This window comes from Leucoraja erinacea, chromosome 2 (assembly GCF_028641065.1).
Source record: "Leucoraja erinacea ecotype New England chromosome 2, Leri_hhj_1, whole genome shotgun sequence".
Lineage (NCBI taxonomy): Eukaryota > Metazoa > Chordata > Chondrichthyes > Rajiformes > Rajidae > Leucoraja > Leucoraja erinaceus.
Genome location: NC_073378.1, coordinates 133827727 through 133854555, shown reverse-complemented (window position 1 = coordinate 133854555; position 26829 = coordinate 133827727). Strand labels below are relative to the sequence as shown.

At 46.9% G+C, this 26829-nt stretch overlaps 1 protein-coding gene across 5 annotated transcripts in view; it reads left to right on the top strand.

Annotated features, from left to right (window-relative positions):
• Positions 1-26829, top strand: part of LOC129715962 (uncharacterized) — a 275535-nt gene that overhangs the window by 229138 nt on the left and 19568 nt on the right. For 4 of the 5 annotated variants that reach the window (XM_055665868.1, XM_055665873.1, XM_055665863.1 and 1 more), the window contains 4 exons: positions 4540-4614; positions 13694-13846; positions 15460-15516; positions 24801-24857. In XM_055665868.1, the coding sequence (XP_055521843.1) occupies positions 4540-4614; positions 13694-13846; positions 15460-15516; positions 24801-24857 (342 nt within the window). The remainder of the gene's footprint in view (positions 1-4539; positions 4615-13693; positions 13847-15459; positions 15517-24800; positions 24858-26829) is intronic. The other variant, XM_055665856.1, reaches the window with a different exon arrangement.

The window sequence follows — 26829 nt, the reverse complement described above, 5'->3', positions numbered from 1 at the left end:
TATGGCATGCATCGATCTCAAAGATGCATGCTATTCAGTTCCCATTCACAGGGTTCACCAGAGATATTTGAAATTTAGCTGGATGGGCAACGATATCAGTTAAAGTGTTGCGAAATGGGCTAACTTCAGCTCCCAGGTTATTTACCAAATTACCAAGCCAGTGCTTGGGCTGCTCAAAGCTCGAAAATACATATTTATGGCCTATCTGGATGATATTCTAAAAACGCTGAATCTTGCTAAATTAGCTGTTTCAGCCGCAAAACTGATATTTGAGAAATTGGGGTTTCTCATCCATCCAGTTGAATTTAAATTGATAGCAACTGGAGTTATAGACTGCGATTTACCTTTAACTCTATTAATTATCTGTGACTCCACCCTGGGGCAAGAGATTAGAATTAATGAAAGCTTGTAACAACCTGGTTGTTTATTCATCAAGTGGCCAGTGTAATTGGCAATTTAGGGGCTGTTTTTTCAGCTGCGTGATTGGGGCCTTTGCATTATCAGAACTTTCATCGTGCAAAGGAGCAAGCTCTCAAGTACCATGTAGGTCATTGTTAACAGACCTATGCTATTACCAGCTGAAGCTATAAAGTTACAATGATGAACAATTAGTATTCAACATTGCTCCAGTACTCTTGGTCATGAAACCTTCAGTTATTACAAACTGATGCTCGTGCTCAAAGATGGGAAATTACCATCTCTAGTCACAGAGGCAGATGGGATGTGCATGAGCTACCAATCCCTCAGTTATATGGTATCAACCACCTAAAGTCACTAGGGGCGTTCTATGGGTTAAAGGCTGATTGTGCGAATATGCATATCTGCATGCTCAACTACAAGTTGACACACTACGGTGGTGGCATATATTAATCACATGGGTGCAATCAAGTCAATATCCTGTGATAAGTTTACCTAACCTTATTTGGCGCTGGTGTATCATCATGTAAATCAATGACAACACAGAATGAATGTTGGATCACAAAGTATTTAATGACATTGTGGCTCGATGGAACACCAAATATCAAAGGTCAGCTGGTAGTTCTAGTTTCTCGAATCTTACTATATTCAGTTCAACAACTGTTATCTGCGATTTCACACCGCTGCTATGAAGTTTGACGCGCATGTGGGCTGGTGGGTTCTTCACGTAATCCCTCATTGTAACTCCTCATAAAATAAAGATCAAACTTCAAACTGGTAAGTTCTCGTTTAATCTTACTATTAGCAGTAGTTGTTTTGAAGTGAAGCACTGCAAATGGCTGTTGGTGGTGGTTGGTTTGAAGTGAAGCATTGCAAATGGCTGTTGGTGGTGGTAACTTGACAACTTCCTGTTTGCACTGTATATTGATTTTAGATAAAACGCTACCACTTACGGCTAGGATTTCTGGCCATCTTACTCAGTCCCCCTCCTCTCATCAGGTGCAGAGGATTCTTCCCATCAATGAAAAATAAAAGTGTTATTAGTGTTTAAAAAGTTGAGAATCTCTCTCCTGTCAATCACGCCATGAAGACCATGCCCCTTCCGGAGGGAGGGGGGAGGGATTATATAACCTGAAAGTGTGGGTGTGTCTGCAAGATGGGAGAGGGACAGGTCTGAGCTGTGAATCAACTGAACACACTGAATGTCTACTGAACTGTGTGTGGTGTTTATGTGGTGTTTTGTGTGGTTTTATGGTGATTTTGACATCGTTGGGAAAAGGGGAAGTACAACGGGATCTGGGGGCCCTTGTACATCAGTCTATGAAAGTATGCATGCAGGTACAGCAGGCAGTGAAGAAAGCGAATGGCACGTTATGAGGTGCAAAGAGCTCCTTCTGCAGTTGTACAGAGCTGTAGTGAGACCACACCTGGAGTCTTGTGTGCAGTTTTGGTCCCTTCATTTGAGGAAGGACATTCTTGCTATTGAGGGGGTGCAGCATAGATTTACAAGGTTAATTCCCGGGATGGCAGGACTGTCATATGCTGAGAGAATGGAGCAGCTCAGCTTGTACACTTTGGAGTTTAGAAGGATGAGAGGAGATCTCATTGAAACATATAAGATTGGTAAGGGTTTGGACACATTAGAGGGATGAAACATTTTTCCGATGTTGGGGGAGTCCAGAACCAGGGGCCACATTTAAGACCAAGGAGTATGCCATTTAGAACGGAGACGAGGAAACGTTTTTTCTCACAAAGAGTGGAGAGTTTGTGGAATTCTCTGCCTGTGACAGGGTGGAGGCAGGTTATCTGGATGCTTTCAAGAGAGAGCTAGATAGGGCCCTTAAAAAGAGCGGAGTCGGGATATGGGGAGAAGACAGGAACGGGGTACTGATTGGGGATGATCAGCCATGATCACATTGAATGGCGGTGCTGGCTCGAAGGGCCGAATGGCCTACTCCTGCGTCTATTGTCTATTGTCTATTGTTTTATGGTGGTTTCTACTGCTTGAAATGGTATAGAAACATAGAAACATAGAAATTAGGTGCAGCAGTAGGCCATTCGGCCCTTCGAGTCTGCACCGCCATTTAATATGATCATGGCTGATCATCCAACTCAGTATCCCGTACCTGCCTTCTCTCCATACCCACTGATCCCCTTAGCCACAAGGGCCACATCTAACTCCCTCTTAAATATAGCCAATGAACTGGCCTCAACTACCCTCTGTGGCAGAGAGTTCCAGAGATTCACCACTCTCTGTGTGAAAAAGGTTCTTCTCATCTCGGTTTTAAAGGATTTCCCCCTTATCCTTAAGCTGTGACCCCTTGTCCTGGACTTCCCCAACATCGGGAACAATCTTCCTGCATCTAGCCTGTCCAACCCCTTAAGAATTTTGTAAGTTTCTATAAGATCCCCTCTCAATCTCCTAAATTCTAGAGAGTATAAACCAAATCTATCCAGTCTTTCTTCATTAGACAGTCCTGACATCCCAGGAATCAGTCTGGTAAACCTTCTCTGCACTCCCTCTATGGCAATAATGTCCTTCCTCAGATTTGGAGACCAAAACTGTACGCAATACTCCAGGTGTGGTCTCAACAAGACCCTGTACAACTGCAGTAGAACCTCCCTGCTCCTATACTCAAATCCTTTTGCTATGAAAGCTAACATACCATTCGCTTTCTTCACTGCCTGCTGCACCTGCATGCCTACTTTCAATGACTGGTGTACCATGACACCCAGGTCTCGCTGCATCTCCCCTTTTCCTAGTCGGCCACCATTTAGATAATAGTCTGCTTTCCTGTTTTTGCCACCAAAATGGTGCATGAATGCATTTGAATGTGGTGGCCTTGCACCCGGCATGAAATGGTATGAAACTGCATTTGAATTTGGTGGCCTTGCATCCTGCATGAAATGGTATGAAACTACACTTGAATTTTGTGGCCTTGCTCCCTGCTTGAAATGGCATGAAACTGCACTTGAATTTGGTGGCCTTGCACCCTGCTTGAAGTGGCATGAAACTGCACTTGAATTTGGTGGCCTTGCACCCTGCTTGAAGTGGCATGAAACTGCACTTGAATTTGGTGGCCTTGCACCCTGCCTGAAATGGCATGAAACAGATTTATTTTGAAAATGCACCTTTTAACTGTGCCTTATTGAAAAGTGTGTAACAGTTTTTGGAAGGAAAAGCCGTGAATAAATGTTTTATTGGATCAGGACTGTGTTTAATGCAAAATTGCCGCTCATTCCGTGACTTCCGCTTAGTGGAGAGGTGGCGCTGATTGCGTCATTTCTTCTTAGTGGAGAGGTGCCGCTGAGTGCGTCTAATTACACACATACTGTACCTGGACCAGCTGCTAATACAACTAGACCTGACTAAAACTGCTCAAAGGCAAAGTTCATTAGTTGATAAATCATAGAAGCAGAAGTAGGCCATTTGGCTAATTGAGTCAACTCTGCCATTCAATCATGGCTGATCTATCTTACCTCCTAAACATCATTCTACTGCTTTCTCCCCATAACCCTTGACATAAAGTCATAGAGCTATGCGACCTGCTCTTTTATATCATCCCGCCTTCCTACTCCCGGCCCATCTCTATAATACTAAAACTCTTCGTCTTGTTTGTGGCTGTGTGTGTGTGTGTGCGCGTGCGTGTGTGTGTGTGTGTGCGCGTGCGTGTGTGTGCGTGTCTGTGAGAGTGTGTGTGAGGTGGAGGGTGTGTGTGATCAACAAATAACAAAGTACAAATAATATAGTATTTCGTAGTTCAGAGCTTATTCGTTATGTTTAATAGCCTGATGGCTGTCAGGAAGAAGCTGTTCCTCAATGAGGTTGTTACAGCTTTCAGTTTACAAAAGTCGGACGCGACTCCAGAAGTCCCCCTCCTGCCCCCCACTGAAGCCGTCCCCATCCCCCGCTGGAGGACACCCCCCCTCCCTCCTCAGCCCACGAGAGCCCCCGCCTGAAGCCGTCTCCCTCCCTCGGCTGCAGGACGTTTGCTACCCCCCCCCACCCCACCCCGATATTGCGTTGGGTGACCAGCCCTCCTGTGTGTGTATAAGTTATATTTAAATGTGTTTGGGTGTTCAGGCTAGAATTGAACCCCTTTGTTTTTTTACCACTTTCAGGTAAAAGATTTAAAGCAGCTGATTTAGATTCTTGCCCTTTGGACATCTTTAGTCGACCTGTGACGAGTAAACCAGGTATGTGTATAATTAGACTATACAAGAACATGAAATGGTAAAGCACAGGAAATTGCCCTTTGGCCCACTCTGTCTGCATAACATACATAATGTTAAGTTGAAGCCATTTTTGGATTCCCAAGAGATTCTAACATACCATGCATGTTGAGGGGTGATATTATATACAGTCATGATCAGAATAGTCAGGGTGATTGCATAGTCACTTTCCCAGGGTAGGGGTGATAAAAGCAAGAGTACAAAATTAGAAAATTACAAAAGAGAACAAAAAGTAAGAGGGACAAAATTTAATAGGAACCTGAGGGGCAACTTTTAACTTTGTGGATGGTGGATATATGAAATGAGTTGCCAGAAGAGATAGTTGAGGCAGGTAATATAACAGCAGTTAAAATACACTTTGACAGCTACTTAGATAGGAAATGTTTAGAGGGATGTGAGCCTTTTGCGGGCAAATGGGACCAGCTTAGGTGGGGCATCTTGGTTGGCATGAATGAGTTGAGCTGAGGGGCCTGTTTCCATGCCATATGACTATAAATTTGTTTAGCTGATCTGCACGTGCACGGAATTGACACCAGGCCTTGGGAATTGTTTAAAAAAATAGAGAGACAAATCCAATAAATCATTAGGTAGGAGCTGCAAAATATCCACAGTACAATGCCACAGTATCCATACTGGAAGCTTGAATCAATACACTGAATGGAGGAACACTAGGCTAAAGAAACTCAATCATTTACTCCAACAATTTGCCAATCAAACCCCCCTTATCTTTATCCACCAATGCTTTTCTATCCGTAGGTGGGTCCTCAACCGAAACAATGCCCTTCCATGTTCTCCAAAGATGCTAAAGTTTGTTTTAGTAGTTCTGGCTCTGGATCTTGTATGAGTTCTATGTAAATATGCTTGGGTGTGCAGGTTAGAATATGGAATGAGCTGCCAGATGAGTTATTGAAGGGATGTACTTGGATAAGAAAGGTTTAGAGAGATATGGGCCATTCACCGGCAAATGGGACACTTAGACGGGGCATATTTGTTGGCATGGACATGGCTGAAGTTTATGACTCTAACTCTATTACATGATCTGAACTAGCACAGAATTGATATCATGCCTTCGGCATTGTAAAGAAATAGAGAGAAGGACAAATCCATTAAATTATTAGATATGAGTAGCAAGAAGTTCACAGTACAATCCTGATGCCCATACAGGAAGCTTGAATCAATACACTGAGAAGTGGACTACCAAACTAAGGAAACTTAATCAGTTATTGTAATTGTAATTGTAATTGTAATTGTAATTGTAATTGTAAATCTTTATTGTCATTTCCTGAGTATTCGCATACTCAGAGGAAACAAAAAAACGTTTCTCAACCAGTGTCCGTTCAGTTTTCGTTACAAAATAAATAGCAATTAAAATTAAAATACAGTCATGAACAATTTAACCCTCTAATCACATTCAATAACATTCAACAGCCGTTCCGACCGGCAGCGGCACAACAGTGGCTCTGCTGCAGTGTGGGGGGTTTGTGCGCGATACTTGTGCGCGATACTTGGCAGGGGGGAAAGTTCATTTAACAGTCTTATAGCCTGTGGGAAGAAGCTGAGGAGCATCCTGCTGGTTTTGCAGCTGATGCTCCTGTACCTCTTCCCAGAGGGGAGGATGGTGAAAAAGTCATGTGATGGGTGGTAAGGGTCTTTGATGATGGAGATGGCTCTGTTGATGCATCTCTTCTTGTATATGTCCAGCAGGAAGGGTAGTGGAGCACCAATAATCCTGCTTGCGGTCCTCACTATCCTGTCCAGTTGGTGCCGTTCGTACGCCTTGCAGCTCCCGAACCAGGAAGTGATGCCGTATGTCAGTGTGCTCTCGACAGTCCCCCTGTAAAAAGTCCGTAGATGTGTGGTGGGGAGGCCTGCTTTCCGTAGTCTTCGGAGGGGGTGAAGTCGCTGCTGGGCTCTCTTGACCAGAGCTGTGGTGTTGGTCGTGGACGTCAGGTCATCAGACAGGTGTAGTCCCAAGAACTTCATGCTGCTGACCCTTTCCACATCAGCTCCGTCGATGTGCAGAGATGCATGGTGATGTTTCCCCGCCCTCCTGAAGTCAACCACCATCTCCTTAGTTTTTCCCACGTTAAGAATGAGGTTGTGGGATTTGCACCAACCTGTGAGCAGCTCCACCTCCATCCTGTACGCCGATTCATCGTTGTCACTGATGAGACCCACTACTGTTGTGTCATCAGCGAACTTGCTGATGAAGTTGTTATTGAGTCTGGCAGTACAGTCGTGTGTCAGCAGACTAAACAGAAGGGGGCTTAGGACACAGCCTTGGGGTGAGCCAGTGCTCACAGCTATGGTTTTTGATGTCCTACTGCCCACCCTGACTGTCTGCTGCCGCTGCGACAGGAAGTTCAGGACCCAGCTACATGTGCCAGCATCAACCCCCAACAGCTCCAACTTCTCCACCAGCTGCTGCGGGATGATTGTGTTGAAAGCGGAGCTGAAGTCTATGAAGAGGATCCTGGCATAGGTGTTTTTCCGATCGAGATGTGACAACACGAGGTTCAGTGTTGTTGAGACTGCGTCCTCTGTGGATCGGTTGGCTCTGTAGGCGAACTGCAGTGGGTCTAGGTCGGCAGGTAGACTGTTTTTGATGTGCTGCATAACTAGTCGCTCAAAGCACTTCATTACAATGGGTGTAAGGGCCACTGGTCGAAAGTCGTTATGGCAGGCTGGGTTTGGTTTCTTCGGTACAGGGACGATGATGGCACTCTTAAGACAATTCGGCACTACTGCCTGGCTGAGTGAGATGTTAAAAATGTCTGTGAAGACATCCTTCAGTGCTCGGCACAGTCTCTTAGAACGCATCCAGGAATGTTGTCCGGCCCTGCAGCTTTGCGTGGATTGACGCTGGCGAAGGCCTTTTTAACTCTGGCTGCGGACAGCCTGAGCGACTGGTCACTTCCACCCGCTAATCAATATACAACCACCTCCAACCCCCATCACCTGTACCCACCTATTATTTTATATCTGCAAAATCATTCTGGCCCTAAATGTTCCCCAGAGATATTGGTTGGCCCGCTGAATTACTCCAGCATTTTCTTTTGTAAATATTTTCTACATTTTACGGTATCACACCAAGCTTTGTCCCACCCACACCTCTTTTTCAGCCTTACCCGCAGTTTGAGGAAATGTCTCGACCCAAAATGACACCTATCTATTCCCTCCACGATGGCCCTGACCCGCTGATTGTCTCCAGATTTGTATTCTGCTGAACAATTGCAGTAATGCCCCTGATGTTTTATATTTTGGTTTAATTGTTGTGCTGTGGGGCATAGGTCCCGAAATGAAAGGGAGGAGCCAGGTGTTTCGCGAGGTACCATTTATTATGTCCTTCTTGGTATCAGAGAAGTCTGCAAGAGGAAGATGGCACCCAAACCCTTGCCTTTTATCCCTCTAACTAAGGGCCGCCTCTGGACTAAACCATTCCCGTGCCGAGGGGTTTGATAGTTGGGCTGGCCCGACCCTTGGGAGCCGCCACAGGACACCCCCCAGAACCGGTGGGCGCACAACCCGGTTGGACCGCGTGCAGAAGTCAGCCGACTGATGGGCTGGTGGAGGCACGGGTGGAGGGACAGGTTGAGGGACCGGCGGGAGGACAGGTGGAGTGACAGGCAGAGGGAGCCGTGAAGGGGGGGGCACCCTCAAGACTGAGGTCGGGCAACCAGCACCAGCTGGTCAACGTCCAGATGTGCCGGCTTCAACCAGTCAGTCAATACGGCCTCGGCCGGCCCCCCCATGTCCAACACAAAGGTCGTCTGCCCATGTTCCAGCACCCGGAACGGGCCCTCGTTTGGCCTCTGGAGTGGCATCCGGTGGACATCACGGCACAGGAAAACGCAAGAGCAATCCCGGAGGGCTGATGGCACGTGTGGGCGAAATGTCCCACTGTGGGACATCGGGATGGGCGTGAGCCTGCCAACTCGCTCGCGAAGGCTCTTTAGGGTGGATGAGGGCGTTCCCTGCTGCGCCGACGGCACGAACTCCCCAGGCACCGTAAGTAGCGACCCATAAACGAGCTCTGCTGATGATGAGGTCGTCCTCTTTAGGAGCAGTCTGGATACCCAGCAAGACTCACGGCAACTCGTCCATCCAGTCCGGCGGGGAGAGTCGCGCCTTCAGCACTGCCTTGAGCTGCCGGTGGAACCTCCCAAACAGTCCGTTAGCTTGTGGGTGATAGGCCGTGGTGTGATGCCGCCGCACACCCAGCAAGAGAGCCATGGCCGGCCACAGCTCGGAGGTGAACTATGGATCCGGTCCGAGGAGATGTGCGCCGACACCCCAAAGCAAGCAATCCAATGCACGGACAATGCACAAGCGCACATAGCCGTTGATGTGTTGGCCAAGGGTATGGCCTCCGGCCGCCATGTGAAGTGGTCCACCATCGTGAGGAGGTGGTTAATGCCCTGGGACTGCGGGAGAGGCCCCACAATGTTCACGTAGGGATGGTCGAATCTCCGGTGAGGTAGGCCAAACTCCTGGAGGGGCGCCCGGACATGGCGCTGGATCTTCGTTGTCTGGCACTGAATGCAGGTGTGAGCCCAGTGGCCAACCTGCTTGCGCAGACCGTGCCACATGAACCGAGCGGCAACTAGTGCCATCGTCGCCCAAATTGATGGGTGAGCCAGTCCGTGGATAGCATCAAAAACCCTGCGGCAGCAGGAGCGATGGGGCGCGGCGGACCGGACGACACATCGCACAGGATCGTTGCCCCTCCAGGACCGGGAGGGACATCCTCGAGGTGAAGGCCGGACATGGCAGTCCGGTAGGCGGCATCTCACCATCCATCATGTGCTGCGCCTCCGCCAGGGCAGAATAGTCAATTCCGGGCGCCACCTTGAACACTGCGTCGATGGCGGGGCGGGACAATGCGTCGACCACCCGGTTCTCTATCCCCTCGACGTAGCGGATGGAGGTGGTGTATTCGGAAATGTACACCAACTGCCGCTGCAGTCGTGCGGACCAAGCGTCGGAAACCTTCGCCAGGGCGAATGTGACCGGCTTGTGGTCTGTGTAGGGGTGAATGGGTGGCCCTCCAGGAAGTAGCGGAAGTGGCGCATTGCCAGGCACAGAGCCAGAAGCTCGCGATCAAATGCGCTGCACTTAGTCTGAGCGCGGTTGAGGTGCCGGATGAAGAAGGCCAGGAGCCGCCAACGTCCGTCTGTCAGTTGCTCCAGCACGGCAGCAACCGCCGACTCCGAGGCGTCCACCGTAAGAGCAATTGGGGTATCTTCCCGCGGATGCACCAGCAGTACGGCCCGAGCAAGGGCCTCCTTCGCGCCATCAAATGCTGCTACCATTAGACGTTGGACCATTCGACGTCCTTACGCCCACCCACCAGAAGTTGATACAGCGGAACCGCGCCCGCGCCTTGCGAAGTCATGCGGTGGCCGAGGAAGACGATTTTGGTTACCTCAAAATGGCACTTGTCGAGGTTGACAGCCAAGCCATGCTCGCTGAGCCGCTGACAGAGCTGCTGGAGGTGGGCGCAGTGCTCCTGCTGTGAGCGGCTGGCCACCAGGATGTCGTCGAGGTAGACTAAAACAAACTCGAGGCCGTGACACACCCCGTCCATCAACCGTTGGAATGCCTGCACAGCGTTCTTAAGGCCGAACGGCATCTGCACAAATTCATACAGCCCGAACGGCGTGATGATTCCCGTCTTGGGTACATCCTCCGGGTGGACCGGGATCTGGTTATAACCCTATACAAGATCCACTTTGGAGAATATAGTAGCCCCGGCCAAATGGGCGGTAAAGTCCTAGATTTGGGTATCGATCTGCGGTTGTTGCGGCATTCAGCCGCCGATAATCCCCGCAAGGTCGCCAGTCCCCGCTTGCCTTATGCACCATGTAGAGTGGGGACGCCCACAGGTTGCTTGAAGGGCGGACGATCCCCAAGGACTCCATCATGCGGAACTCCTGCCGTGCCAGACGTAGTTTATCCGGCGGCAGTCGGCGTGCTGATGCGTGGATAGGTGTGCCGGTAGTTGGTATGCAATGAACCACCCCGTGACTGGGGGTCGATGACCGAAACTGTGGGGTCAGGATATCTGTGAATGCAGCCAAGATCCGAGCGAAGCGGGAATCCACGGACGACAGGGGGCGTTCCACCGGCTCATCCAATCGCAACGTGATCGGCTCCATCGCGGTGGCGTGGACCAAGTGCTGATGCCTGATGTCCACCAGGAGGGAATGCGCCTGGAGGAAGTCGGTCCCGAGCAACGGCTGGGAGACATCAGCAAAGGTGAACCGCCACGATAAATGGCAGGAGCCGAACATGATCGGGACTACGCGCACCCCATAGGTGCGGATGGGGCTACCATTCGCCATGATGAGGATGGGCCCCCGCTTACCGGAACGAATATCGGTCAGCAAAGGGCGCAGGACGCTCAGCTCTGCACCGGTATTGACGAGGAAGCGGGTCCTGGAGCGCCGATCACCAGGCGAAGAGGCGATGAATCTGGCCGGCCACCACGGAGACTATTGGCAGCCGGCTCGGGCATTTCCCGGGAACGTGTACGGCTGGCGGCATTGCCGTGCTGCAGCACCCCAGCGCTGTTGATAATAGCACCAGCGCCTCTTGCTGATGGCGCTTGGAGCTTGCTGGCGCTGGACTGCAGGTGCAGTACCCGGCACGGCCGCTGTGGGGCGATCTTACTGGCCTCCAGGATGCAGCTGTCACTCCTTCCACAGCTCCCCCGCCCTGCCGGAGGAAATCGGGAGCTGCTGGAGTGATGTCATCAGTGCGCACCGTCTGCAGAGAGTCAGCGTGCCTGCCAACAGCCAGCGCATTGACGTCATCGGGGCGCGCCATCCACAGCGCGTCGGCGCCCCTACTGAGGGCCCTGATGTCGGCGAAGGAGGCGTCCGTGATCTCCAGACGGATGTTGGCTGGCAGCAGATGGACGTAGGCGTACTCGAACATTAGGCACGGCGTGTGCCCATCCAGGAGCGCGACCATCTCGTTTAGGAGGCTTGATGGTCGGCGGTTGCCTAGGCCATCCATATGAAGGAGCCTGGCAGCACGCTCCATCCTGCTGAGCCCTTAAATCTGGAGCAGTAACTCCTTAAGGCCGCGGTATATCGCGGTGGCCGGGGGGGCTGCGAGGAAGTCTGTGATCTCTCTGACCGTGTCCTGGTTGAGGGCCCCCACCAGGTAATAGAAACGGGTGTCATCAACTGTAATGCCCTGCAGGTTGAATTGGGCCTCCGCCTGCTGAAACCAGATGTGCAACCGGGCGGTCCTGAAGGTGGGTAACTTCACCGAGACAGGGCCAGGTCAGCCTTTGAGGTCGAAGGACGGGCGGTTGTCTCCATCATGACGATAATGGAGCATCAGGGGTCACCAATGTGGGGCGTAGGTCCAGAAATGAAAGCGAGAAGCCAGATGTTTCGGTAGGTACTTTTTATTATGTCCTTCTTGGTATCAGAGAAGTCCGCAAGAGGAAGATGGCACCCAAACCCTCGCCTTTTATCCCTCTAGCTAAGGGCCGACTCAGGACTCAACCATTCCCGTGCCGAGGAGTTTGATAGTTGGGAAGGCCCGACATTTGGGAGCCGCCACAGTGCAATGTTTAACTCAGAACATCTGTTCGCTATTCATTTCATTTTGTGCACCTTCCCCACGCCTTACACCTATGTCTAATGGCGCACCAACTTTAGGTACACATGTTAGTAATAGTGAACAAATAACAGGGACTTATCATGTAACGATAAAGTGCTAAGTTATTTTCTCAAAGCTTTGTTTGTGAGAACTTTCCTGAAAGGTTAGTAGAAATGCTGTTATTGTAGAAAATATATGTCCTTGGAAAACCTGCAATGTTTACTTATTTGTTCCAGGATACCGATGTGAACCATTGTTGTAAGATTCTTATCAATGTCAGGAAGAATCTTTATAAAATTATGTATGAAGTACAACCTTTGTTTAACTAAAATCAAACTGCTGGAGGGGCTCAGCGACTTAGGCAGCATCCATCGAGGGAAATGGATAGACAACGATTTGGGTCAGCACCCTTCTTCAGACTAATGGAGTAGAGGGGAGATACCTGGTAGAGAGAGGTGAGGGGAAGGATGGAGCAAGAACTGGCTAGCGACAGGTAGATTCAGGTAAGGAGGGGTTGATGGGCAGATTGGGAAATCGAGAATACATCTTTATCTCCTGAGAGTGGAGATGGTAACCAAGGCTGGTGTTGACAAGTGGAGAAGACAGAAGAGTGCAATCTAAAAGAAAGGAAGGCGCAGAGACAAATGTAGAACTTGGGAAAGATGATGAGTAGTAGGGAACAAAGGGGTAAAATGCAACCCAGCTTAGGGAGGCATGGATGATGAGCAGATGGAGCAGTGGAAGAGAGAAAAGGATCAGGGTGATGGGTGGTGGGGGTGTTTGAGAGAAAGGTTTGTGCTGGCAGGGAGATGGGAAGCAGGTTAGATGAGTGGGGGAAGGCGGGGGGGGGGGGGGATATGGTTACCTGAATTTGGTGAGTTCATTGTTGGTCACCCAAATGGAATATGGGCCGCTGTTCATCCAGTTTGTGTGTGGCCTCACTCTGGCACTGGACACGGCTCAGCAGGAGTCCATTGTTGTGGCTCATTGTGGGGAAGGGCAGAAATGATGCATTCCCACCCGGTAGAAGATGCCTTTAATCCCACAGCAGCTGGTAAATCAATCCTCATCCAGCCCACCTATCACCCCAAAGCTCAATCGTATATACGGGGTGTCCATATGTCGGATGTTCATAACCCAGGGAGGAACCGTATCTGAAGCTGTTGTCATGAGGACGTTAAATGCCAGAGTAACTCAGCGGGATGGGCAGCATCTCTGTACAGAAGGAGTGGGTGATGTTTTTGGTGAAGACCCTTCACATATTGTTTGTGCTTGAACAAACTTAAAAGGACTGAAATAGTCCATAATATATTTGTGCCTGGAAATGGGGCAGAGGAAAGGATTTCTGTCCATCCCCCAATTGTGATTCTTTCAGTGATATGCCAGTTTGAATCAACTGAACTGCAATTTCTTTGTTTAATGACAGCATCATTACCGCAAGGGAGTTCCACGTTGTCAACATATGCACCAAATCAACAAATGCGGAATAAGGTTCGGCGTACTTTGGATTTCACATCTCCCTTCAAAAGTATTTCCGCTGGAAGGAGCAGCTTTGCAGGACCGTTCGGCCAAGGGTCAGGTATTATTCTCACTGACCATAAAGAACATAGAACAGTACAGCAGAGGAACAAGGTCTTCAGCCCACGATGTCTGTGCCGAACATGATACCAAGACCAACTCTTATCTGTCTGCGCATAATCCACGTCCCTCAATGTACAGTGCCTATCAAAAAGCCTCCGAAATGCCACTATCGTATCTACTGTACATCCACCACCACTCCAGTCAATGCATTCCCGTCATCCACCACTTTGTGTTACAATGCTTGCCCTTTAAACTTTACCCTCTCATTTTAAAAGCTGTGCCCTCTAGTCTTTAATATTTTCAACCTGGCAAAAGGTTCTGACTGTCAACCGTATCTATGTAATTCATCATTTTATATTCTTCTATCAGATATTCCTACAACCTCAGAGAAAGCAATGCAAGTTTGTCCAACTTATAGCTTGTACACCCTAATCCAGGCAACATTCTGGAAAACCTCTTCTGCAACCTCTCCAAAGCTTCCACATCTTTCCTCCAATGGATTCAATCAGAACTACACACAATATTCCAAATGTGGTCTAACCAAAATGTTATAATAATGCCAAATCCTGACATACTCAATATCTCGATCGACTAAGGCAAGCATACTATACACATTCTTTACCATTCTATCCACGTGTTGCCAACTTCAAGACGCAATGAACCTGTGTGCAATACTTGACTCAGAAACCTTGTTCTCTGTTCATTTCCGTTTGTCCGCTTCCTGCCAGAATTGGTGTTGCATCAGCTAATTTAGTGAAGGTTCCATCAATGTCAGGTACATGTTATAATCATAATGAACGAATAACCGTGACTAAAGTGGTAAGTTATCTTCTTAAAACTTCTTCACTGCCTGAGCTTTGCTTAAAGGTCAGTAGAAATTCTGTTAATTCAGAACAGAAATCTCCTTTGGGAGGCTGCAATGACAGAAGACAGTTTTTATTTTCAGGTACCAGATCTACCAGTAAAAACCACAATTGGGTCTTGCAAACAGATTGTACCAGATCATTGATCTTACATGAAAAACACAATGCTGGAGAAACTCAACAAGTCCAGCAGCATCTCTGCAGATGCCTAAATATTGCCTCCAGAGATGCTGCCTGACCCGCTGCAATTCTGCAGGTCAGGCAGCATCCCTAGAGAACATGGATAGATGACGTTTTGGGTTGGGATCCTTCTTCAGACTGATTATGTAGGGGGGGAAAGAAAGCTAGAAGAGAGGAGAGGCAGGACAAAGCATGCAGATAATAGGTGGACTAAGGTGGAGGGGGTGACCCCTCAGCCTCTGCTGCTCCTGAAAACTACCCAAGTTTGTCCAACCTCTTATATTAACTGATACCTTCTAATTCCGGCAGCATTCGGGTGAACCTCTCCTGCATTATTTTTGGCATGCAGTTTCAGGATTGTATAATTTCTGGACTGCAGCATTTTTAATTAGGAATAAAAAGAAAATAACTAAATTTAGACAGATTACGGAAGATTTATTTGGGTTTGCTGGCTGTAGGTGATGAAATAATACATGTTTAATCATCTGTACTTGACAAATAGTATTGGTGTGTTGGTATGATATTTACATGGATTTGGTCAACATGCTGCTTTATTTATGTCCCTCAGGTGCACCAGCGGCTGCCAGTTCACAACCCATGCATTTGCCTTCAAATATATGTGCAAGTAAGTACAGCACAAAACAACCAGTCGCCATTATATAAAATGTCCATTGATAAGTGTAAGCTATTTCCTAAGATGTGCTTTTTTTTCGTATCAAATCTTTGCTGGAAGACCATTTAACAGTGCTTCCCAGGTTACAACACGATTCAGTTACCGGATGTTGCCAGGACCCGAGGGCCTGAACTATAAGAAGAGATTGGGCAAGCTATGACTTTATTCCTTGGACTAGTGCAGGAGGGTTGGGCTGATTTAGAGGTGTATAAAAACATGAGGGGAATAAATAGGTTGAATGCAGAGTCTTACCCAGGGTAGGAGAATCAAAAACCAAAGGATGTAAGATTAAGGTGAGAGGGGAAAGATTCAATAAGAATCTGAGAGACAATATTTTCCTTCAGAGAGCGGTGAAGCTGCTAGAGTTGGTAGTTGAGGCAGATACTATAACAGCATGTATAAGAAACTTGAACAGCAACATGGTTAGGAAAGGTTTGGAGGAATATGGGCCAAATGCAGGCAGGTGGGACTAGCTCAAATAGGGCATGGATGTGTTGGGCTGAAGGGCCTGTTTCCATTCTGTAACTTCGCATTGTGCTCAGCACAAACATCGTGGTCTGAAGGGTCTCTTCCTGAGTTGTACTGTTCTATGAACTATGTTGTAATGAAACAAAGAGTCTGATGAATTAGGTTATAACTTAAACAGATTGCAAGTCGGAAATGCCTGGTAACGTGTGGTTCAGCCCTGCAATAGCTGGTAAGTTTGCAGCCCTGCAATAGCTGGCAAATCCATCCCACTGATGTCCCAAACATAACGTTTATATGTAAGTTGGACGTTTATAACCTGGGTAGCACCTGTACTTTGAAAGAATTCAGCAATAAATAAATGTATTCACTGATTGGTGTCAGGTTCATGGTTACGATCAAATAAAATAAGAACATGGAGAAATTTTACTGTTTTAAAAATTGTATCATGATTTATTCACAGTTTATTTAAAATCCAACATTTCAAGATTCAAGATTCAAGAGAGTTTATTGTCATGTATCCCTGATAGGACAATGGCATTTTTGCTTTGCTTTAGCACAACAGAACATACATGAACAGGCATGACTACAGAACAGATCAGTGTGTCCATATACCATTATATAAATATATACACACATGAATAAATAAACTGATAAAGTGCAAATAAACAGATAATGGGCTATTAATGTTCAGAGTTTTGTCCGAGCCGAGTTTAATAGCCTGATGGCTGTGGGGAAGCAGCTATTCCTGAACCTGGTTGTTGCAGTCTTCAGGCTCCTGTACCTTCTACCTGAAGGTAGCGGGGAGATGAGTTTGTGGCCAGGATGGTGTGGGTCCCTGATGATGCTGCCAACCTTTTTGAGGCAGCGATTGCGATAGATCTCGTCGATGGAAGGGAGGTCAGAGCCGATGATGGACTGGGCAGTGTTTACTACTTTTTGGGGTTTTTTCCGCTCCAGGGTACTCAAGTTGCCGAACCAAACCAGGATGCACCCGGTCAGCATGCTCTCTACTGTGCACCTGTAGAAGTTAGAGAGAGTCCTCCTTGACATAGCGACCCTCCGTAATCTTCTGAGGAAGTAGAGGCGCTGATGTGCTTTCTTAATAATTGCATCAGTGTTCTCGGACCAGGAAAGATCTTCAGAGATATGTACGCCCAAGAGTTTGAAGCTCTTGACCCTTTCCACCGTCGATCCGTTGATATAAACGGGACTGTGGGTCGCCATCCTACCACTTCCTAAGTCCACAATCAGTTCGTTGGTTTTGCTGGTGTTGAGGGCCAGGTTATTGTGCTGGCACCAAATAGACAGTTGCTCGATCTCTCTTCTATACTCTGACTCGTCCCCATCAGTGATACGTCCCACAACAGGGTGTCGTCAGCGAACTTGATGATGGAGTTGGCACTATGACCGGCTACACAGTCAAGAGTATAGAGTGAGTACGGCAGGGGGCTGAGCACGCAGCCTTGAGGTGCTCCCGTGCTGATTGTTATCGATGCTGACACATTTCGACCAATACGAACATAGTGTGATCTGTGAATGAGGAAGTCGAGGATCCAATTGCAGAGGGATGCGCAGAGACCCAGTTCTGCGAGTTTGGTAACCAGCTTGGAGGGCTTGATTGTATTAAATGCCGAGCTGTAATCAATGAATAACAGCCTGACATATGAGTTTTGTTGTCCAAGTGGTCCATAGCGGAGTGGAGAGCCAGCGAGATCGCATCCACTATTGACCTGTTGTGGCGGTAAGCGAACTGCAGTGGGTCCAGATTTTTGTAGAGGTAGGAGTTGATTTGCGCCATGATCAACCTCTCAAAGCGCTTCATCACCACCGACGTTAGTGCCACTGGTCGATAATCATTGAGGCACGTCAACTTGGTCTTCTTGGGCACCGGTATAATTGATGCCCTTTTAAAGGAGGTGGGAACCTCGGACCTTAGAAGTGAGAGGTTGAAAATGTCCGTAAAAACTCCAGCCAGTTAGTCCGCACAGGTTTTTAGAACATGACCGGGTATACCATCAGGACTAGGCGCCTTTCGAGGGTTCACCACTCTGAAGGATTTTCTGACGTCGGCTTCTGTGACTGTGACTGAAATACCATCACAGCGAATCGGGGCTCGGGAAGGCACATCAGTATTCTCCCTATCAAAGCGTGCGTGAAACGCATTGAACTCGTCAGGGAGTGATGTTTCGAGCTGCCTCCTGATTTTGCCTTGAAGGAGGTGATTGCATTCAGGTACCGCCACAGCTGCCGAACATCTGTCTCATCCTCCAGTTTGGAGCAGAAGTCCCCTTTGGCTTTTTTGATGGCCTTACCAAAGTTGTATCTGGATCTCTTGTCGACCACGGTTTCATCAGACATGAATGCCCAGTGTCTGGTCTTCAGAAGAGTGGATCTTAAAGTTCATCCAAGGTTTCTGATTTTGAAACACTTGGAAAGTTTTTGTAGGGATGCAGTCCTCCACACATTTCTTTATGAAGTCTGTAACGACTGTGGCGTATTCGTTCATGTCCGTTGCCGAGTCCATGAACATTGCCCAGTCTACAGACTCCAAACCAGTCCTGGAGTTGTTCCTGAATCCCCCCCCCCCCCCCCCCCCCCCCCCCCCCCCCCCCCCCCCCCCCCCCAGCTCTGTACAGTCATTTAATTTGTTGTTTTAACATCACTATTCATTAAATGTTATGAAATGTATGGGCCAACTGCAGCTTTATGGGTCTAGCCCAGAACTCCAACTTGGGTAAGGTCAATGGTAATTTGAATATCACTGTACCTTAATTGGTGCATGTGACAATAAAATATCTTGTACCTTGAACCTTGGCCAAATGCCTTGTTTCTGTGCTGTATGTCCCTTTTTACTTAATGTGATTATTTCAGTGATTTGATAGTATTAATCAGTAGTTTATTTAATTGAACCATAATGTGTAGCGAGCAGCACCGGAAATTGGAGGAACAGCACCTCATATTCCGTTTGGGGAGTCTGCATCCCGGGGGCATGAACATCGAATTCTCCCAATTTTGTTAGTCCTTGCTGTCTCCTCTCCTTCCTCAGCCTCCCTGCTGTCTCCTCCCATCCCCCAGCTTTCGGGCTCCTCCTCCTTTTCCCTTTCTTGTCCCCGCCCACCCCCGCCCCCGATCAGTCTGAAGAAGGGTTTCGGCCCGAAACGTTGCCTATTTCCTTCGCTCCATAGATGCTGCTGCACCCGCTGAGTTTCTCCAGCTTTTTTGTGTAACCTTCGATTCTCCAGCATCTGCAGTTCCCTCTTAAACAATGTGTATATTTTGAACTGCCAGATGAAAGAGCTAGTTCTCGACTTCAGGAAGCATGATGGTGCACATGGCCCAATCAGCATCAATGGTTCAAAATGGAAATGTATGAGATATTCAAGCCCCTTGGCATTAATATTATCAATGGTTTGCCGTGGACAATCACATTGATGCGACAGCCAAAGCAACACCTCTACTTCATGAGGAGATTCGGCATGTCTTACAAACATGTGATTCTTACAAACTTCTACAGATGCACCATACAAAGTGAACCGTTGGGTTATGACACAGCTTAGTTTGTGAATAGCTCTGCTGAAGACTACAAGAAATTGCACAGAATGCAGATGTAGCCCGTCCATCACACAGACCAGACTTCCCACCATTAGCTCCATCTATACGTCATGCTGCCACAAAAATGAAGTCAACATAACCATACACATACCACCCTGGTCATTCATTTTTTCCTCTCTGCTCACGCCGGGCATATGTAGCTTGTAAGCATGCACCACCAGACTCAGGAACAGCTTCTCCCCCTCTATAAAGGCTTCTGAACGGTCCTTCCAAAAGCTAGCGTACTATCTGATTCAACTCTACCCCATTGTGGACAGACTATGGAACTTTGTGTTTTTGCTCAAGATTTCAGCTTACGTGGTTCCTTGTGTCTATGGATCTTACGCAATGCATTTAAAGTCCAGAAAATAACGCTTATCTATGTCAGGAATGTTATATGAAATAAAATAGTAAGATTAAACGAGAACTTACCAGTTTGAAGTTTGATCTTTATTTTATGAGGAGTAACGTTGTGGGATTACGTGAAGAACCCGCCAGGACGCATGCGTGTCAATCTTCAAAGCAGCGGTGTGAAATCACAGATAACAGTAAATGAATTGAACATAGTAAGATTAGAGAAATAGGATACCAGTTGAACTTTATGATCTAGGGTGGGCGTGGAGGGCACGTAATCCCTCAACGTTACTCCTCATAAAATAAAGATGAAACTTCAAACTGGTGTTCTCATTTAATCTTACTATTTTACTTCAGAGTCACGTGAGTGACTACGTGAAGATTTTAAAGCTCTGTGATTTCATGCCGTGGAGTCCAGGCATCATACACAGCATCAGTGGGCCAATGATGAGTGAACATTAATATAGGATTCAGACATGACATAGATATAGACATGTTGATGCTATTAATGAACAATAGTGGGAACCTCCCTCAACCTGGAGGAAGTATGAACCATACCTAAAATAGAGATGGCGAATACCCCCGATCTGGCAATAGGTTTATTCTGAATATTAGTACAGATTAATAGTTTGACCATCCTGCAGCTGCTAGGATGTGGTCCATAACCCTGCTGCTGAGGTATAGCGGTCCTGGTAGAGTGAGACTCAATTTCAATGTACACTCCTATATATGCCAGACCCATTTAACCATCCGGAGAAGGTTTGTAGTGATTCCTTCTAAAGAGGTTTTATGTAACTAACAATATTGCTAGTCAGAGTCTATGAGGCTCTTAGGGACCTTGACATACTGGTGTAGATGCGTGATCACACGCAACCCAGGGTCCATGGGATATGCAACATCTAGTTTGGTCTGTGTCCCTGTCTACTCTGCTTGACTAATCATAAACAAAACATGTTATTATAACATGTTATGATCATCCTATCCAGTGTAGCAATGACTGGACCCGTAGCGCTGTACTCAGCGCCATGGCATAACCACTAGTATGCAACTTAGACCAAGGACAGGGATGTTGCTGGTGCCTATCGGCGAAGTGACGTAGCACAATGTTAACAACCCATATCTCTGCGTCCCTAGGCCTAGGAGGTTTTTAGTTGAAGATACCCTTCATAATCTAGACGTCAGAGGGTGAGACCGGACAGAGTGGTTTATATTCTCCGCAGCCAAATGATGAGGAGGTACTTCAGGCACAGTAAATGGAATTTTAACTTGATGTTATAATCCCATAAAACTGAATTCCAATTTGTCTGTCATCCGTGCCGAGTTAAACATAAAGACGAATAAACAATACTTCCCATCTCCTATGCGGTTTGCTGCTATTTGCTGCTATCTCTGCTATCTGCAGTGGACACTCCTAATGCTTATGGTTTGACAACCCGAGCCGCAGGAAAAGGTTTCTCAGAGTCTGTAAGTCTATGAATTGATTATATCATGCAGAGGATGGTTTCAACATCATAACTGAACCAGCATCTTTTTTGTCCGGAAATAACCATGTAAAGTTTTATGCTCATTCCCCACATCAGCGGGAACCATGGGTTTATAACCCAGGCAGGCACTATGAAAACCTGGAAGCGGGAATCTTGCTGAATTTTACAAGACCCGTCTATTGAGGCCAAGTGGAGGAAGACATAAAAGAACATTCCTCCCTAGTGTAGCGAAAATGCACCCTTCGCCAATAATATGCCTCGTATTTTTTGCAACTGTTGATTGAGCCTGGATGCTAGCATTTCAATCATTAGTGTTCCATCGATCCACAATGTCATTAAATACTTTGTGATCACACATTCATTCTGTGTTGTTGTTGATTTTGCATGATAACACACCAGTGCTAAATGCAGTTAGGTAGAACTATCACCGGATACTTTGATTTGATTGTACCTTTGTGATTAACATATACCACCACCAAAGTGTATCACCTTGGATTTGTGCATGCTCTTTAATGCCTCGACAGAGGGGAGCATTAGGAGTCACTTCTGGGCTGACTCTGAAGACAGGGGTTTGGCTCTTTAATGCACAGAATGCACCTGGTGTCCATTGGCTGTTGATAACCATAACTGAACACTTTATAACTCATGCTAATCTCATCTGCCTCTGTAACTAGAGATGGTATTAGTAGATTTCCCATCTTTGGGCAATAGCATCAGTTTGGAAATGACTGAAGATTTACAGATGAGAGGTTTTTAGTGGAGCAACGCTGAATACTGTCCATCCATCATTGTGACTTTGTTAGTTTCAGCTGAGAATAGCAGAGGTCTTTTGTCTCAGAGCTGATCCCAGACAAATAAATGGTTTGACTGCATCCCAATAATCAATAGTTTCAGTTGGTATCAACTTAATTTGAATTTAACTGGACGGGTGAGAACCTCAATTTCTCAAATATAGCTATGTGGCTGATAAGGCTAATTTAGTAAAATACAGTATGTTCAATATCATCCAGATTAGCCATGCCACTTATTTGTTAGCTGTGCAGTCGAAGCACTGAATGTAGTGATTTGGTAAATAATCTGGAAACTGATGTTAGCCCATTTTGCAACGCCACTGAGTGTATCATGCCTCATCCAGTTAAATTTCAAATATCTTCAACCCTGTGAGAGGCTGTGGTCTAAAAAAGACCTTTGTTCTGGTTGTACGGCCTTCAAGCTTTCACCAGCTTCAGTGCATCGTGGTTTGCTGGTGGGTGCGTAGGGGTGCTGCCGCCGGAGATGTGAGGTCTTGTGTGATGATGTGGCCTTTTTGAGCTCGATGGCCCTCGTCGAGCTCCTGCTGCTGGTTGTGTTGTTCCTGCACCCCCAGCACACTTGTGGTATCTTCAGCCAAACCCCTGTCTTCAGAGTCAGCCCAGAAGTGACTCCTAATGCTCCCCTCTGTCGAGGGAGATGCATTATGTAGCCCTCAATAAGGTGCTGCCTTGGGCATCCTAGGACCCCATGGTGACTAGACTCCATATACCGGAGCATGTCACATTGGACCATCTGCTCCATCAACCGCTCCATGCGGGATATGCGATCACAGTGCTCCCGCTGGCGGTGAGTCTTCACAGCCCGACTAGTCCGAGTCTTCGGCCTGTCCGACTTTTTGCTTGGCCTTCCCGCCAGTCTGTGGTGTCTATTCCGACTGTGCAGGTGCCAGGTCGGAGACTGATGATCGATTAAGCGGTCCAGGTGTAGCCAACCGCTGCTGACTGCCTGCACTCCCGCGGTCCTCTGCAGTCTGTCTCCACTTGGACTTAGTCCATGGTTCCTTTCCTGTAACACACAAAAATAGAACTTAAACAACCTGAGAGTAAAGAATTTACCTGCAGGTCCTGTTTTAAACCTGCTGCGGGGTCTTGAGGTCCTTGTATGCTGCCGGGGTTCCCTTGTAGTCAGGGCCCCCCCCCCCCCCCGTGCTGGGTATCCCCGTGGTTCTTGCAGCAGGGATACCCCCGTGGTCCCTGTGAAAGGGATAGCCGCGATATACATTGTCGGGGGGTATTCCCGCTGTGAAGGTGCCACTGGCACCAGTATGAAGATGCTGTCTCCAACGCCAACGGCCCGAGAGACGACTTCTCCGCCGCTCGCTGCCCATATTTCGTGGTCTTTCAAACGGCTGTGTGTCGGGGTATCCCCGCTGTGTTTTCCCAGGTGCCACCGGCACCAGTATGACCCGAGAGGCTAATTCACCGTCAACCGCTCCAGCATTCCGCGGTCTTTAAAGCGGCTATATGTCGGAGGGGTATCCCCGATGTTTTCAGGTATGCCCGAGGTCGTGAGCGGTATTCCCTTGACAGGGTCCTCCGGACTTCGCCCCGGGCTTTACAGGACGTCTAAGTAGAGGTTCCTGCAGGAAGATAAAACCTGGAAAAAGTTTAAAAAACTTACCTTCAGGTCTGACTGCTGGCAGGAGAATCGCGTTCAGCCTGCCAGTCGTACGCAATGCATTAGACGATATGACACGCATGCGTCCTGGCGGGTTCTTCACGTAGTCACTCACGTGACTCCGAAGTAAAATCTTTGTTCAATTGTAATTTGTATTGACTGATTTGAAAAATAATGATGGGTTTGTTCCTTCATGGACGGTATCCAGCAGATATGTGTTAGGGTAAAAAAGTAATTTCCTGTGTGCATTTGTAAAGTAGATATATCGTTTGGTATTGGTTTCTCATTGTTACGTGTTCTGAGTTATAGCGAAAAGCTTTTGTTTTTAACTATCCAGTCGAATCGGTCAATACATGAGAACAATCAAGTCATACTCGAGTACAACAGAAAGCCACAAAATGCTGGAGTAATTCTGCAGGTCAGGCAGCATCCCTAGAGAACATGGATAGATGATGTTTTGGGTTGGGATCCTTCTTCAGACTGATTATGTAGGGGGCAAAGAAAGCTAGAAGAGAGGAGAGGCAGGACAAAGCATGCAGATAATAGGTGGACTAAGGTGGAGGGAGTGACCCCTCAGCCTCTGCTGCTCCTGAAAAACATCCAAGTTTGTCCAACCTCTTCTTTTAACTGATACCCTCTAATTCCGGCAGCATTTGGGTGAACCTCTCCTGCATTATTTTTGGCATGCAGTTTCAGGATTGTATAATTTCTGGACTGCAGCATTTTTAATTAGGAAGAAAAAGAAAATAACTAAATTTAGACAGATTACGGAAGATTTGTTTGGGTTTGCTGGCTGTAGGTGATGAAATAATACATGTTTAATCATCTGTACTTGACAAATGGTATTGGTGTGTTGGTATGATATTTACATGGATTTGGTCAACATGCTGCTTTATTTATGTCCCTCAGGTGCACCAGCGGCTGCCAGTTCGCAACCCATGCATTTGCCTTCAAATATATGTGCAAGTAAGTACAGAACAAAACTACCAGAGTCGCCATTATATAAAATGTCCATTGATAAGTGTAAGCTATTTCCTAAGAGGTGCTTTTTTTCGTATCAAATCTTTGCTGAAAGACCATTTAACAGTGGTTCCCAGGTTACAACACGGTTCAGTTACCGGATGTTGCCAGGACCAGGGGGCCTGAACTATAGGGAGAGATTGGGCAAGCTATGACTTTATTCCTTGAAGTGCAGGAGGGTTGGGCTGATCTTAGAGGTGTATAAAAACATGAGGGGAATAAATAGGTTGAATGCAGAGTCTTACCCCCCAGGGTAGGAGAATCAAAAACCAAAGGATTTAAGATTAAGGTGAGAGGGGAAAGATTCAATAAGAACCTGAGAGACAATATTTTCCTTCAGAGAGTGGTGAAGCTGCTAGAGTTGGTAGTTGAGGCAGATACTATAACAGCATGTATAAGAAACTTGAACAGCAACATGGTTAGGAAAGGTTTGGAGGAATATGGGCCAAATGCAGGCAGGTGGGACTAGCTCAAATAGGCATGGATGTGTTGGGCTGAAGGGCCTGTTTCCATTCTGTAACTTCGCATTGTGTTCAGCACAAACATCGCGGGCTGAAGGGTCTCTTCCTGAGTTGTACTGTTCTATGAACTATGTTCTAATGGAACAAAGAGACTGATGAATTAGGTTATAACTTAAACAGATTGCAAGTCGGAAATGCCTGGTAACGTGTGGTTCAGCCCTGCAATAGCTGGTAAGTTTGCAGCCCTGCAATAGCTGGCAAATCCATCCCACTGATGTCCCAAACATAACGTTTATATGTAAGTTGGACGTTTATAACCTGGGTAGCACCTGTACTTTGAAAGAATTCAGCAATAAATAAATGTATTCACTGATTGGTGTCAGGTTCATGGTTACGATCAAATAAAATAAGAACATGGAGAAATTTTACTGTTTTAAAAATTGTATCATGATTTATTCACAGTTTATTTAAAATCCAACATTTCAAGATTCAAGATTCAAGAGAGTTTATTGTCATGTATCCCTGATAGGACAATGGCATTTTTGCTTTGCTTTAGCACAACAGAACATACATGAACAGGCATGACTACAGAACAGATCAGTGTGTCCATATACCATTATATAAATATATACACACATGAATAAATAAACTGATAAAGTGCAAATAAACAGATAATGGGCTATTAATGTTCAGAGTTTTGTCCGAGCCGAGTTTAATAGCCTGATGGCTGTGGGGAAGCAGCTATTCCTGAACCTGGTTGTTGCAGTCTTCAGGCTCCTGTACCTTCTACCTGAAGGCAGCGGGGAGATGAGTTTGTGGCCAGGATGGTGTGGGTCCTTGATGATGCTGCCAACCTTTTTGAGGCATCGATTGCGATAGATCTCGTCGATAGCTCTGCTGAAGACCACAAGAAATTGCACAGAATGCAGATGTTGCCCGTCCATCTATACGTCATGCTACCACAAAAATGAAGCCAAGATAACCATACACATACCACCCTGGTCATTCATTTTTTCCTCTCTGCTCACGCCGGGCATATGCAGCTTGTAAGCATGCACCACTAGACTCAGGAACAGCTTCTCCCCCTCTATAAAGGCTTCTGAACGGTCCTTCCAAAAGCTAGCGTACTATCTGATTCAGCTCTACCTCATTGTGGAGTTAGACTATGGAACTTTGTGTTTTTGCTCAAGATTTCAGCTTACGTGGTTCCTTGTGTCTATGGATCTTACGCAATGCGTTTAAAGTCCAGAAAATAACGCTTATCTATGTCAGGAATGTTATATGAAATAAAATAGTAAGATTAAACGAGAACTTACCAGTTTGAAGTTTGATCTTTATTTTATGAGGAGTAACGTTGTGGGATTACGTGAAGAACCCGCCAGGACGCATGCGTGTCAATCTTCAAAGCAGCGGTGTGTGAAATCACAGATAACAGTAAATGAACTGAACATAGTAAG